Source organism: Cupressus sempervirens, chromosome 10 (genome assembly GCF_028749045.1).
Source record: "Cupressus sempervirens isolate cs-2001-9-10 chromosome 10, ASM2874904v1, whole genome shotgun sequence".
In the NCBI taxonomy this organism is placed as follows: Eukaryota; Viridiplantae; Streptophyta; class Pinopsida; order Cupressales; family Cupressaceae; genus Cupressus; species Cupressus sempervirens.
Window position 1 is genome coordinate 586,900,270 of NC_143127.1, and position 14,782 is coordinate 586,915,051.

Sequence of the window (14,782 nt, forward strand, 5' to 3'; positions counted from 1 at the left end):
TCCGAAAGCAACGGAGGACATAGGAAGGGACAGTAGGGAAGCGACGGCAACAGACCCAATGCTGTTGGCACTCACCTCCGGACGGCATCCAGCGGTCGTCGAGATGGGGATTTTGGGAAATGTTTTGACAGAGACAATTGTTGACGGAGGGTCCGGCGTGAATGTCTTGCCGGAGGATACTTGGAAGAAGTTGGGAAAGCCGACGCTGTGGCCACCTGCATTTCAGTTGCTCACGGCAGACCAACATGGAATCAAACCGTTGGGAATTCTGAAAGCGCAACCGGTAACAATTGGTACGCAACCATTTTTATTGGATTTTGTGGTCATTCCATTAAAAAAAAAAGGCTATGATGTTATTCTGGGACGGGATTGGTTGGTGCAAGCAAAAGTACAACATGATTGGAAACGCAATACCCTATCAATGGAGCGCGGAGGCAAAAGATTCATAATTGACCTGCATACGCAAATGGTCGGCGAGGAGGCAGCATTGTCAGATTCTGACAGTGAAGGCGAAAGTGATGACGAAGGACAGAGGAGAATGGAACCGGATGATGGAGAAGTATTGAGACTTGACGGAGGATCGAATGACAACGACCTGGATTCGGTGAATGGCCTTTACCATTGGCAGATAGAAGATTACGAACTCTTTCCGAGTAGCAATATGTTAACGGTCGACGAAGATGAGAAAAAGGAGAAAAACGAATGTCTGGAGGAATGCAGGGAAGCGGAAGAAGGAAAAGCTGCCATGGCTGAAGCTGAGGGGAAGAACATACAGTCTGAACACAGAAAAACGAAAGATCCCACTGTCCGGTACATGGTGAAGGGACCGCGTGGAAAGAAAAGGTTACACCGCAGCATAAAATTAGTGGAAGGGCACCGACAGCAAAGAAATAATCTAGTTGCGCGACGACCGCAGGCACCATGGGCGACGGGGGTGACACAGAACAAACGTAAGCCGTACGACGGTCAGAATGAAATCAAAGTGGAAAAGTTTAAGGGCAGATGGGGTGGACCATATCAGATTTGGAAGGTCGGCGACAATGGAGCAATCAAACTGACGACCTTGGACGGACAGGAGATGGCTCAGTCAGTTAACGAATCCAAGTTAAAACCATATCGTGCAAGGAAGTTCTTGCCGTCATTGCATCCTCCCTCGTCGTCAGTACAACACTCTTTGGCGGCGGCGTCGTCCAAAGGTGCCCCAAGTACCCCTGTTATTTGAAAAAAAAAAAAAAAAAACAAAATTCAAAAAAATTAAAATTAAAATTAAAAAAAAATCAAAAAATTTGCCCCGCGGGTAAGAAAAAGTCCCGCGGACAAAAAACAAACAAATCCTGCGCACTTGAACCTCCGAATCAGTAGCCGCGGAGTTTAAACTTTTTTTTCTTTTCCTTTCGTTGTTGATGATTTTTATGCAGTCCGCGGGTGATTGTCCTGTCCGCGAAAGCAGTCCGCGGGGTTGAAAAAAACTCTCCGCGGGTGATTGTCCTGTCCGCGGGGTTGTAAAACAAAAGCTCGCTGCGTGTTTTGTAACCTTCCTCCAGTATATCTGCCATGGATGGAACAGAATTCGCTGCCAGCTAACTTCGCAGGGAAGACATTTGAATAGCGTAGGGGAAAGACTCCGACTGGCCTTCTAGTGTTTGATTATTTTCATTGCTGAAAGACTTATTGAGCTTCTCATTGCCGGAGTGTTTCAGCCAAAGATTGTTGGAGTGAGGAGAGATTGTTGAGTTTGTGTAGAAGATGGGTCTGAGGGGTTTTTCTATAAAAATAATTACTTATAAAAATTAAAAAAAAAAAAAAAACGACGACGGATTCAAGTTGTTCGGAATGAGTAACAGACAATGCCGAACGGAAGGGGAAGCAGCAATGGTTACTAGAAAGAGTGCAGAATCGGCAGATAATGACAGAAATGGTGTGTTCCGTGCATTTTTGTGTAGGTTTCGAAGTGCTAATTTCCCAGGACCCCGCGGGGGCGCTGCCCCTCGACCCCGCCAGGGGCGTTGCCCCCTGGTCCCCCAGTCGTGGCAGATATCAGTCATGGGAGTCTGAACAGTTGAGAAGAGTTGAAGTCGCTGCAGGCATGGACTTTCTGTGTGCCAGATGCAGTGGGAGCAGGTGTTGGCTATGAGGCTGTCTTGGTGGATGCGTAGAGAGCTCGGGAGGAGCTGATCATCCAGTTGGAGGCAGTGCAGCGACATTGGGCTCAGGGTACCGAGGAATTGGAAACAGAGAAAGCAGCAAAGGTGGCTATCAAGGTCAGCTTAAGGAGACAATATTGTGTTAGCAGAGGCTACAGATGTAGCGGGACGAAGTCGTCAGGAGACGACTTTTCTTTTTGGAGGGGATGGTGTTAGCCGACTGGATGGTTCCGGCGGTGTTCCTGTAGCCGACGGTCCGGCGATGTTTCTATATTCTGTAGCCGACGGTCCGGCGGTGTTTCGGTATTCCGTAGCCGACGGTCCGGCGGTAAATAATTTGTAGCGGATAGAATATTTGTGGCCGACGGACTCCTTCGGGAAGGTTCGGCGGTAGTATTTATATCCCGTCTGGGATCATTGTAAATCATGATTCACTTACTATTGCGAATATTATGCTACTGTTCTGCTGTTACTTTCCGTATGCGTTCATTTACTTTACCTGTACGGTAAACAGTAGCTTGAGTCGAATTGATTTGATCATGAGATACATGATTGATGGTAAATCATCATTTAGACAAATATTCTTATATATCAACAGAATTATCAAATGAGGCTATAACTTTGAGAACATGGTATATAAAATGCATATGAGCTTCTTATATTATTAACAGTGTTTATATGTTGAATTGCATGTGTTTTGGTGATGCGAAGCAAACAGGTCCAGTATGGCAGAGTTGTGGAACAAATTATGAGATCGAGCAAGTTGGCTTGGCTAATTGAATTGTTTTGACAATTCAATCGCTTAAAAACTAAGTTACTGGATTCGCACCCTAGAGCTCAGGTCCGGGTCCGGATCCGAGCCCGGGTCCGAATCCGAGCCCGGGTCCGCGACCGGTCCGGGCAGGATCCGCATTTTGGCCTGCGGGTCCTCCCGGGTCCGTGCTGCCCGGACCGGTCGCGGACTCAGGTGAATCCGGGCAGACCCGCGGCAGGTGGGGCCAAAAAGTGGCCCAAAAAAGCAATAAAATTATGTTTTTTTCATTATTTTTTTTGCCAAACCCTAAAGTAAGGCCTATTAGATGCATTTCATTCATCTAATCTCTCATTTGCTTTGTCATTTTGCTCTCTCATTTTGGTGTGGCCATTTTGCAAGTTTGAAGAGAAGGTTGTAGAGATTGTTTGTGGAGTCTCAAATCCTTCAAATAATCAGTGTTGAGTGTTTCAGGTATGCATTTGATCCTTCCTTTTGCTTCTTTCATAGTTTGTTTTTAGTTTTTTAAATTTTTTATATTTATTGTTCTAAATTTTTATCAAGTTTTGTATAAGTTTTGAAATATTTTTTTAAATTTTTTTTTATAGATTGCAAGAATCCAAGAATGAGTAGTCAAGGTTCAGTGGGTGGGGTGGGATCCGAAAGATTTAAAATTGATAAAGGCTCTCCTTTGTGGAAGTATACAACAAGAATTGAGCAATGTGCTGGTGGGGGAGGGTATATATGGAAATGCAATTTTTGCCAAAACCAATATAGAAGCTCCTATTCCCGGGTTAAACATCATTTGATAGGTCCACCAGGTCAAGGGATTTCCATGTGTGAGGGCCCCCTAGAAGGAGGTAAAAAAGGGTTGTCGGCTCCTCAAATAGCAGGCATGTTAAAAGAACAAGAAGAGGCTGATAGGTTAGTGTCAAAGGCAAAAAAAGATAAGTCAAAGCAAATACCACCAACACCACCCTCTCAAACAATTAGTAAACCACATCCCTTCCTACCTACCCCATCTATGGATGAAGATGAAATAGAAACACCCGCATCCCGCAAGAGAGGCCCATTAGATACGGCATTTGAAAATGACAAGAGAGAAATTGCTGACATAAAGGTTGGGCGTTGCCTCATTACAAATGGTGTTTCATTCAATCTAGTGAGATCCCCTTATTGGAGAGAGATGGTGAAAGCAATAAATGATGCACCTCATGGTTACCAATCCCCTGGATATGAAAAGTTGAGAACCACCATATTGCATAAGGAGAGAAAGAATGTAAAAAACCTCCTGAAACCAATAAGAGATTCTTGGATCCAAACGGGAGTGAGCATTGTCTCTGATAGATGGAAAGATTGCAAAAACCGTCCATTAATAAATGTGATTGCTGTTTGCCCCAAGGGGGCAATGTTTTTGAAGGCGGTTGATTGTGAAGGGCAAGTAAAGGATGCAAATTTTATTGCCCAACTTCTCATTGAATCCATAGAGTCCATGGGAGTTGACAATGTTGTCCAAGTAATAACGGACAATGCTAGAGTTTGTAAGGCTGCAGGTGCTTTGGTAGAAGCACGATATGAGCATATCTTTTGGACACCATGCACTGTCCACACCTTGAACTTGGTGATGAAATCAATGGGCAGCCAAATTGAATGGATGAAAAATGTGTATGAGGAGGGTGAGCAAATCCAAATGTTTGTGACAAACCACCATATGTCACAAGCAATTTTCAGAACTTTCTCCCGCTTGGAATTATTGAAGGTAAATTTTAAACTTTATTTAGCTTCATTTATCTACAAAATTTAATACATATTCTTAAATTTTTGTGTTATCAACTTATCATATTAACTTACAATTTGAATTAACATGGTAATAGGTTGCTGAAACAAGGTTTTCTTCACACACAATCGTCCTTAGACGACTTGTGAGGGTGAAAGAGGTATTGGGTCAAATGGTTATTAGCAACAAATGGGGTGGATGGAAGCAAGCTGATACAGAAAAGGCCAAAACTGTGAAGGATTTGATTTTGAGTGATAATTTTTGGAATAGGGTGTAATATGCATTAGAACTCACCGAGCCCATCATGTCTATGCTTCGGTATGCCGACACGGATGAACCTTGTTTGGGGAACATATATGATGCCATGGACTCTATGCTAGAAAGAATGAAATCAGTAAGTTTAAATTTTTATACAATACTTTATCCTTGTTTATTGAGAGATTTTGATTTTTGATTTTAATTAAGTTATTAACACTACATCAAAATAACTTACATGTACATCATTTGACATCCCAGGTCATTCAGAAGAGAGAGCAGGATCTTGATACCTTGTACACTAAGGTGGAGAAAATTGTTCTACATCGTTGGAACAAGAGGACTACACCTTTACACCTCTTGGCATATGCACTTTCTCCTAGATATTATAGTAGTGAGATACTTGCTATTCCTGGTAGAGTGGCACCATATAGAGATCCTGAAGTTGCTGCTAGGTATAAGAGGGCACTTAACAGGCTCTTTAGTGATCCTGATGTGGCATCAAATGTTAGTTGAGAGTTTGTTGATTTTGTCTCAAGCAAAAATGCAGAGCCTAATGCAATCAATGACCAAAGTAAATTGGATGCCATTGGATGGTGGTACTTACATGGGGAAAGTTACATGTACCTCCAACCTCTTGCCATTAAGATCTTGTCACAAGTATGTATTTAAGTTCTTTTTCTTTTTCTTATGGCCACTTAGCTTGTCGAATTAGCACTCTTAAATTCCTATTGTATTGTAAAATTACTTAGCTAATTTTTTGAAATTTGTTGGTTGTCTCTCTAGGTTGCAAGCTCTTCTGCTGCTGAGCGGAATTGGAGTACATACTCCTTTATCCACTCAGTGAAGCGTAACCGGTTGGGTTCAAAGAAAGTAGAGGACTTGGTATTTATTCACAACAACTAGCGCCTCTTATCACGCAAGGATCCAGGATATAAGAAGGGACCAGAGAAGTTGTGGGATGTACGACCTGAGACTTCTAACTTGGATATGACTGTCCAAGATATATCTAGAATTGCCTTGCTAGATGTTGAGGAGGACGAGGAGGAGGATGTGGCTACATCTGGGGCTAGTGGAACCGGTTTGGGTTCCAATGATGTGGAAAATGTCAATGATATAGATGAGGATGAAGCCATTGATCCCTCATATTTTGATGACCCATTTGACCCTTGAAGGGCATTTGCATCTTTGATAAACTATGTTTAAACATTTGTCATTGACTCATTGAGTCATTTATGATTTATCACTATGTTTCACAGTTTCAAACTTTATTAAGTCATAATTTATTATCTATCAATCTGATGAAGTAGTCTATGTTTTGAAATTCCATTTTGCATTTTAGTAATTCAATGTATGATTTTATTTACAACATTAGCATAGATTAATGAGTGAGTATTTAATGTTTATCTTTGACATTTGGCATTGATCAATAATCAAGTAACATTGATATATTCATACCATGGAATGACTTAGTTTTACTTTTATAACTATATGAGTTTATAATTTTTTTTGCATATATATATATATACTAACGAACCCACCCACGAACCCAAATGAGGAAAAAAAATTGCCCGAACCCACAAACCGAACCCCGAACCCGAACCCGTCCCCGAACCCGAATCAGCAACTTAGCTTAAAAATGGAGGAACGACATCCAAAGACCTAACTCTTGGATAGTGTGGTCCAATTTTGTATATTGGTATTTGAATGAACACGTTTTGTGAAGTGTTAAGTCAACTGGATTAATTAATTTCAAGGGTATAAAGGAAAGACTAATTCAGTATGTGACTAAGTTGCTCGGGTACCTCCCCCCCCCCCTCCAGACCATGAACTGGTTCGAACCGGTTCGAAATTCAGGTCTGGTTCGAACCTGGTTCGACCTGGGTTTGTTTTTGCAGGCCTAGTTCGATCTAGTTCGAACCAGGGTTTGAACCCGGGAGAACGACATATAAAATTTTGAACCAAGGTCGAACCTGCAGCTACGGACGTCAACTTGACTGATTTATTTGCAATTTTGGATTATTTTTTGGTGTCCATGTAACCTAAGAATGTGTTATTAATTGGTTTTGTGCCCTCTCATTGTCATCTGATGTTTCTAAAATATAAATATATATCAACCAAGGAACAAGAGAATTGTTTGACATTGTATGATCTATTGTTGTGGCATCAAGTTTCATATGTAGCATTAATGATTAATGATTACCATAATAAGAAATGAACCAACAAAGTAGAGCTAATAAAGTCTAAATCGTGTGAGAGTGATTTGTAACACTCTCACAAGTAAAATCAAACAGCAGACTTAAACAAGTAAATGCAATAGAACAAAACCTCACTTTTCACCTAGACTGCTAATAGTTTCCAAATACAGGAAATAGAATGTTAATCCTGTTGATGGTAAGTTTGTAACGGACTAATTTAGTGGAGATCTGAAATGATAGATGCAAAATCAGTACTCCATAATCTCCAATGTTTATAATGTTATTATCATAATGTAAACAAATTTCTTTATCTTTTTCACTAATGGGTCTTAGAATGGTCAGTGTTCAGAAAAATATGTCCTACTTTTTGTCAACTACTAACATGCCTCTACCGAGACCAGTCCATTATCACAAGTTGTTTCTGATTTCTGATAATTCCACTATCTTGGTTTGAGTACAAATAATTTATATTGAATCATAAACTCTTTGTCAACGCATCTCAAATTTTTCAATTCAAGCACCTAATAAACTGAAATTACATCTTTAATACAACATCAATAATCCCTTTGAAAGGAGTGTAACCCTTTATCTATTTTGAGGTTATTTTGCCTTGAAGGAGAGCACATATGTTATTGTTTATGTTGTTTCAAATTTTTTGTTGTTCAAATGTGTTTATGCTACTATGCTACATTCTAATTCTAACTCATGCTTCGTAAAGATATATATATATATATATATATATATATATATAAAATTTTTACATGTTTTTGTACTAACGAACCCAAACGAACCCAAACCCCTTTCCAAAATTTTGTCGAACCAGCGAACCGGTTCTCAAACCGCGAACTTGGAACCGAACCCGAACCGGCAACTTAGGTATGCGAGCATAGAGAATGTGTTGTATGATATATGATGCTATGTGCAAGCCTTGATGCTGGATCAGAGAAGATGGGAGCTACAGTGGGACTAATCAAACATTGTGATGTCATGTATAGTTCATTATTGTTGTAATACTTTCTTTATATTTGGACAGTCGGTCTTGAAGGTGGATTTAGCCTTAACTCTCAAGCAAGTGTGCTCTCTTTTTCTTCTCAACTCCTAACAGGGTTGCAAAGCTCTAACAAAGTCTTGACCTTTAACAAATATCAATGTACTAAATGCTATGTAACGACTCCTAACTATTACAAGATTCAAGAAGAGTTGGTAGATTAATGGATTTCCGGATGATTGATTAATTAACAGAGAAACAAATGTGTTTCTTATAAAGAATTACAAGGACGTTGTTTCTAAAAGAAACAATGTAGACTGAAGACGGAATTAGAAACAGAACTAGAGACAAGATAGGAAACATTCCTATCTGGACGGAAGACAAAAGAGACAGGATAGGAAACATTCCTATCTAGACTGAAAGACAGACTACAGACAAGTTGTTGACTATTATAGAAAGTATAAGATATTATCTTAATACCCTCCCTTAATGGTCAACGTACGGATGTCGGAACATTCTATGATAACTGAGACCCTCCCTTAATGGTCAACGTACGAATGTCGGAACATTCTGTGATAACTGAGACCCTCCCTGGATCTACAGAATGCTAAAACCAAGAAGCTTTGCCAGAAGAGTGCTATGACTCAAAATCGGTTGCAATTACAAAACTTCGTTTTTGTGGAAAAAACGGTAAAACCCAAAATCTCACGAAACCTTGCTATTATAGACAACTTGAAATGATTTTTGAGGAGAAAATCAACAAACCCAAAAAAAACAAAAACAGATTCAAAAGGCGAAAAATGCAGCTTCGCCTTGATCAGGAAGCTCGACAACTTGTGTTGTTGGCTGGGAAGCATTTTGCCTTGCTTGGGCAGCCAAATGTTTCCGGCACTCGAATTTCATATGGCCGAACTTGTGACAGTAATTACACTGTACATTTGGCTTCATAGAGCCATCTAAGGATTGAGCAGAAGGTTGATGCTGGGAAGGCTGAGAAGGCTGATGGTTGCCAATGTTCTGTTGAAAGGATTTTGTAGCAAATGCCTGCTCTGAGGAGGCTGTAGAAGCACTGCTACCAAATTGTTGTTTCCAACGATCCTATTGCAGAAGTTTGGTGCATAATTCTGGAAACTTCAGATCAAATTTAGTTGACGTAATGTTGAGTGTTTCTATGAAGTGCTCATAGGATGCTGGTAGACTTTTTCAGAGTGATGACTACCATATCCTCTTCCTCCATTTTCTGACCAATAGCTTCGAGCTAATCGCGGATGTCCTTAATCTTTGTCAGATGCTCTTGTAAGGACATACGTTCATCCATCATAATGGAGAACAACTGATTCTTTAGAAAGAATGCTCGACTTTTGTCAGATGTTTCATGTAGCTCCTTCAGATATTTCCAGATTTCTGCAGCTAACTTGCCGAAAGGAATTTGCAGTAGCTGATCATCGATAACAGAGAGCTTAAGAAGCATAACAGCCTCTCTATTGCGATCATCAAACTTGTCCTGTTCTGCTTGGTCAGAGATCGGACGAGTCTTTGTGCCCAGAACAAGCTCATCCAAACGACGATATTCGAAGATTGTCGACATGCGCTGCTTCCAGTGATTATAATTGTGGCCATTGAATCGTAGACTGCCCTCCAATATCAGATTAGTTAAAGATGCCATTTGCACAAAGTTCGAGGCAATGCTGAGGCTGACCCCAAAAAAAAAAAGACAAGTGCCTAAAAGAGTAGATAGAAAACCCAGAAGGAATCTGCAGTCGCAATGTAAATCTGCCAACTCAAAAATTGAGGCACAAAAAATGAGGTACCCAAAAAATTTTGACGAAGACCCAGATGAGATCTTGAAAAACCCACCAAGAATCTACAAACAAAACAAAAATTCGACCCCAAAAATTAGGGTTTCAAAAAAAACCGGCCCTAACTGAAAAAAGCCTAAAAAAACTTCAGATTTCTTCAAGGATCGATGTGCATGGATGAATGGGGCTAGAGTGTGCTGAACAAACACCAAAAAATGGCGTGAGTTTGCAGAGCCGAATGCAGAAAACCATCTGCAAAAAAATATATGTTTTTTTTATTACTACTCCCATCTTTCACTGGCAGAGGGTCTCAGTTTTTCTTTCGCCCTTAAAAAAACCACGGACTTGAACACGCAAGCCATCTCTAACTGAGCCAAAATCAAAAAACCCGTGGTTTTTTAGCACAAAAAAAACGTGAGTTCCTCAGCCACAAACGCGAGTTCAGAAAACACGAGTAGGAAAAAGAAAATTGCGAGTTGCAAATGAAATCGTCCACGATTTCCCTCAATTTGTAGACCTTGCAAAAACAAAAAAATCTTCCCACAATTTTCAGAAAAGAGACCTAGCTGGATTTCGAAAAATTTGAGCAAATAATTTCGAATGAAATTATAAATTTTTCAAAAAGTTCAAGAACTAGGCTCTGATACCATGTTACAAGATTCAAGAAGAGTTGGCAAATTAACGGATTTCCGGATGATTGATTAATTAACAGAGGAACAAATGTGTTCCTTATAAAGAATTACAAGGATGTTGTTTCTAAAAGAAACAACGTAGACTGAAGACGGAATTAAAAACAAAGCTAGAGACAGGATAGAAAACATTCCTATCTGGACTAAAGACAAAAGACACAGGATAGGAAACATTCCTATCTAGATTGAAAGACGGACTACAGACAAGTAGTTGACTATTATAGAAAGTATAAGATATTATCTTAATACTAACAAGGTCAAATCTCCTAACAGGGATATTTTCAGATTAGTGCATCATCGTGTGGTTTCAATCCCCACTAGGGTTTTCGCTTGATCTGGGGTTTCCTTGAGAACAAATAATGGTGTTATGAGTTCTCTTCTAATGTATGCTTTACTTTTATGCATTTTGGTTTGTGGATGTTTACAGTTAACTATAAAGCGTGGAATTGGTTTAAAAGTGTTGCAACGCTAATTCACCTGCCCCCCACCCCCCCAAGTGTTGCTTGATCCTAACAATTGTTATTAGAGCTTAGTGCCTTGGAAGAAGTCTCACAACTTAAGGAGGATTCAAATGGATACAAGCAGCATATGGAGTAACTTTGATGCAGCACTTGAGGATTTGGATAAAGCAAATGTAGATAAAGAAAGGTTGAAATTGAAGCTTAGAGATGCACAAGTTTACATCAGAAAACTCAAAGAGCAGATTGATATTGCTAGGGTGAAGAGCAACGAATTAGTTGAGCATATCAATGAGCCTAAAACAGATGGGATAGAATCAGATGTGATTGAGAAACTTCAAAGGGAGAAAGAAGCACTTCGGTGTGAATTTGAGATTACTACTCTGCAAATGGCCAAAGAGATTGAAGATGGTAAAGAGAAAAGGAAAATTTGAGGCAGATCTAAAGAGGAAAACAGATGAATGTCATGATTTGAATACTCATCTTGGACAAGTGAAATTGGAACTTGAAGATTCAAGATCTAATTATCAAGAACTTGAAAAGTATACTAATATTGTCAAGGGACGACTTGACGAAGAAAAGTTACATCTTGAGAAACTCTATTCAAGTAGTGGCAAACTTGATGAGCAATTGGAACAACAAAAACATAAGGGGGACATGACTGGATTTGGTAACTATGATGTTGAAAGTTCTAAGAACAAAAAGGAAAGACCAATGCAAGATCCTATTCAGACACTTATTCAGATTGATGAACCTAAAGAACAGACCAAGACAATCAAAGGCAGATGCTATGCATGCAACAAGTATGGACACATGAAGAAAGATTGCAAAGGTAAAACCAATACTAAGCCTTTTACTGGTTGATATTTCAATAGATGGCTTTATGGCATAAGTCACATGAATGCAAAGCTAAATCTAATTGGAGGACAAATGAGAGATCTAATCCTAAATCTAATGTTAAATCTAATTGGAGGACAAATGAGAGATCTAATCCTAAATCTAATGCTAGAAGACCTATTGGGAATAAAAATGTCATATCTTCTGGAGTTGCATGTTTTCGATTTAGGGAACAACATGTTTTGAAGGGACTTAGAAACCCTTTGACAAGTAGATATTAAATAGATAAAGCTTTAAACCCCGCCGCAAAATTATGTTGGCAGAGATCAAAAACCAGCATCTGAAAAGCTAGCACTATAAACAGAACACAGAAAGACCAAACAACAGGACCCTTGAACACAAAGACACAAGAGAACCCAAGAGGTCTAGAGACACATACCAGCAGCAACAAACAAACAATCAGGCCAGTTCCTTGAGCGTGCTAGCCACCTTTCTAGAGTTGCATGTTATAAGTACAACAACTTTGGACATATGGCAATAGATTGCAGATTGCAAGTGAATCAAGGTTGACCAAGGTATGGAAACTCCATTGTTACATGTTACAAATGTAATAATCTAGGGCATATAGTTAGATACTGCGGATTTAATGGATTTATGAACAATAGAAGAGTACCTAATGTTAGAAGGAACAACTACAATCGAAGAAGGAATAATGAATCAAAACAAGTAAACTATGAGAACATCAATAATACATTTGTGAAAGAAAGCAAGCATTGGAATGAGAAAGTGTGGAAATAGAAGGATCAGAATGTTTCATCAGGTAAAGAAAAGCCAGTACCAAGCACTAAACCTTCTACATCAGCTTGAATTGGCCAAGCATGGCCTTTGGGGGAGCAGTTGTGTAGAGAATATCTTGCCCCCGAATTCCAAGAGATAAGAGATGCGAGCATGAATGAAGATGTATCAAGGATGAGAGACATGATATCTGTGATCGAGGGCCTTGATGTGTTGATCTAATACATTGGCTTTTATTCTCATGGCTACTATCTTTGTAGCAGCTTTTTGAGTATGCGACCTAACACATTAATTGCAGAGCAAATTAGGATGATTTAATGGCTAAGTTGGATTCATTTGTCACTGATGGTGAATCCAGAGCTTGAGCGGAGTAAAGTAAAGATGACTTGAGCAATTGAGCAAAGGTTTTCAAAGATTTCTTGCAAACCCTACTTTAATGGGTTAAAGGTAATCGTTCTTGTCTTGCGAGCTTTGTTTGAGGTTAATTTCTGTTGAATAATCAAAGACACACCTGAAGTTTATGATATTGAGGAAAAGACTAGGTATCACTTCAAGAAATATCCGTTTAAGTCAAAGGGAAGATGATCTTGAGGCTGCGTTTCCCAAACCTCCGATGGGCTATTACACATTGAGGATATTAGAGTGTATATACACTGCAAGTATGAAACAGTAGGAAATGCTGACATTTCAAATAATCAAAAGGATGTACTTAATGAAGATAGGACCTTTAAGACTGAATTCAAGCATTTGGAAACCCTCAACATAGTTCAGGTTATGGATTTTGTGGAATTTGAGGAATTAGAGTGGATAAAGATTGTTCTCATCTGAATGCATGATCAATTCTTCCGGTTAGGAGACCAACCTATGAAAATAAGTAAGGAACTCATTCATCTTGTGACTAGATTTGACAATGTTGGTGTTATACCTACTCCAACAAAGCTAGTTAAGAAGGATGTTGAGAAAACCAATGGATCAAAGTGGGATAGGCGAGCTGTGACCCTCACAGACATTAGACAAAATGATGTGAGGCTTATCTCTATGGGCTATAAGATGCATTATAGCAGAAAGCACAATTTAGTTTCAGCTGGTATCATCCATACAACTTATAAAATGGTTGTTGAGCATGAACATTGAGATGTATGTGAGATTTAAAGATAACAATTGTCAGAAAACATAAGAAGAATCAAGCATAATGAATCGCAAGTATTCAAGTTTGGGTCACTTATCTTACACATGTTTTTTCATATCATTCATAAGTTCCCAAACGTGCATCCTCGTGCATGGAGAAATGATGTACCCACAGCACTCCTAATTACAGAACACTATAGAATGCAAGATAGGAGCATGTAGATAGTGATTTGTTTGATTTATTTTTAGGATTTCAAAGAGAAATGAAACAAAGAGTAAGGATTCCAAGGGAAATAGTTGATAAGTATGTAGACAGTATGTGCTTTATGGTGGAAACTGACAGCACTTGTGTGGAAGTAGTTGAACCAAGAGTTTAATGGATCCTAGCTATGGGATATGAAGTAGACCCCTTCATAGTTGTACAACACGTAGATGCTATTCTCGCATCTGAAAAGGACCCCAATGCTGAGAGATAGGGTACATATGAAGAGAAGTATAGCAAGTTGAGAAGAGCTCACTAGAGGTTCAAGAAAGAGGAAAATAGAGATGGCTGATAAGATAGGAAAGAAAGAAGGAATCACAAAAGAACAAATGACAGCTCTAAGAAAAGAGCAAAGTTGCAAAGCAGGCGATGAGTAATGCCTCAGCCCCTGTGAGGCCAATAGAGGAAGAAAGAGTTGATGTGCAACTACTTGAGGTGCCAAATTCACTGTTGGAAGTGGTCGCAAAGTCTGAGGTCACTCCAAAACCACGGCAAGTTACAAGGAAATCTACAAGGATAACTCCACTTGCGAAGGTAGAGATAGCTAAGATGGAACTATCAACAAACATTTCTAGGACTCCCAGACCCAAGGCTAAGGCTAAGGGAACCAACCCAAAGAAGGCAAAGGTTACTAATACTAAAGCTAAACAACAAACGGAAACAAAATCACAAGTCGAAGTGAAGAAGGATGATCAAAAGAA

General features: G+C 39.5%; 2 protein-coding genes across 2 annotated transcripts in view; one reads left to right on the top strand and one right to left on the bottom strand.

Annotated features, from left to right (window-relative positions):
- The window catches only part of LOC149535231 (RNA-binding (RRM/RBD/RNP motifs) family protein), a 148,739-nt gene that overhangs the window by 113,586 nt on the left and 20,371 nt on the right, over positions 1-14,782 (bottom strand). The gene's annotated exons all lie outside the window — the stretch shown is intronic.
- LOC149535232 (uncharacterized) lies at positions 3,450-5,865 on the top strand. The gene is made up of 2 exons (XM_089804250.1): positions 3,450-5,587; positions 5,714-5,865. Exon 1 carries the CDS (start codon positions 3,521-3,523, stop codon positions 4,697-4,699), a length of 1,179 nt encoding a protein of 392 aa, XP_089660376.1. The 5' UTR covers positions 3,450-3,520; the 3' UTR covers positions 4,700-5,587; positions 5,714-5,865.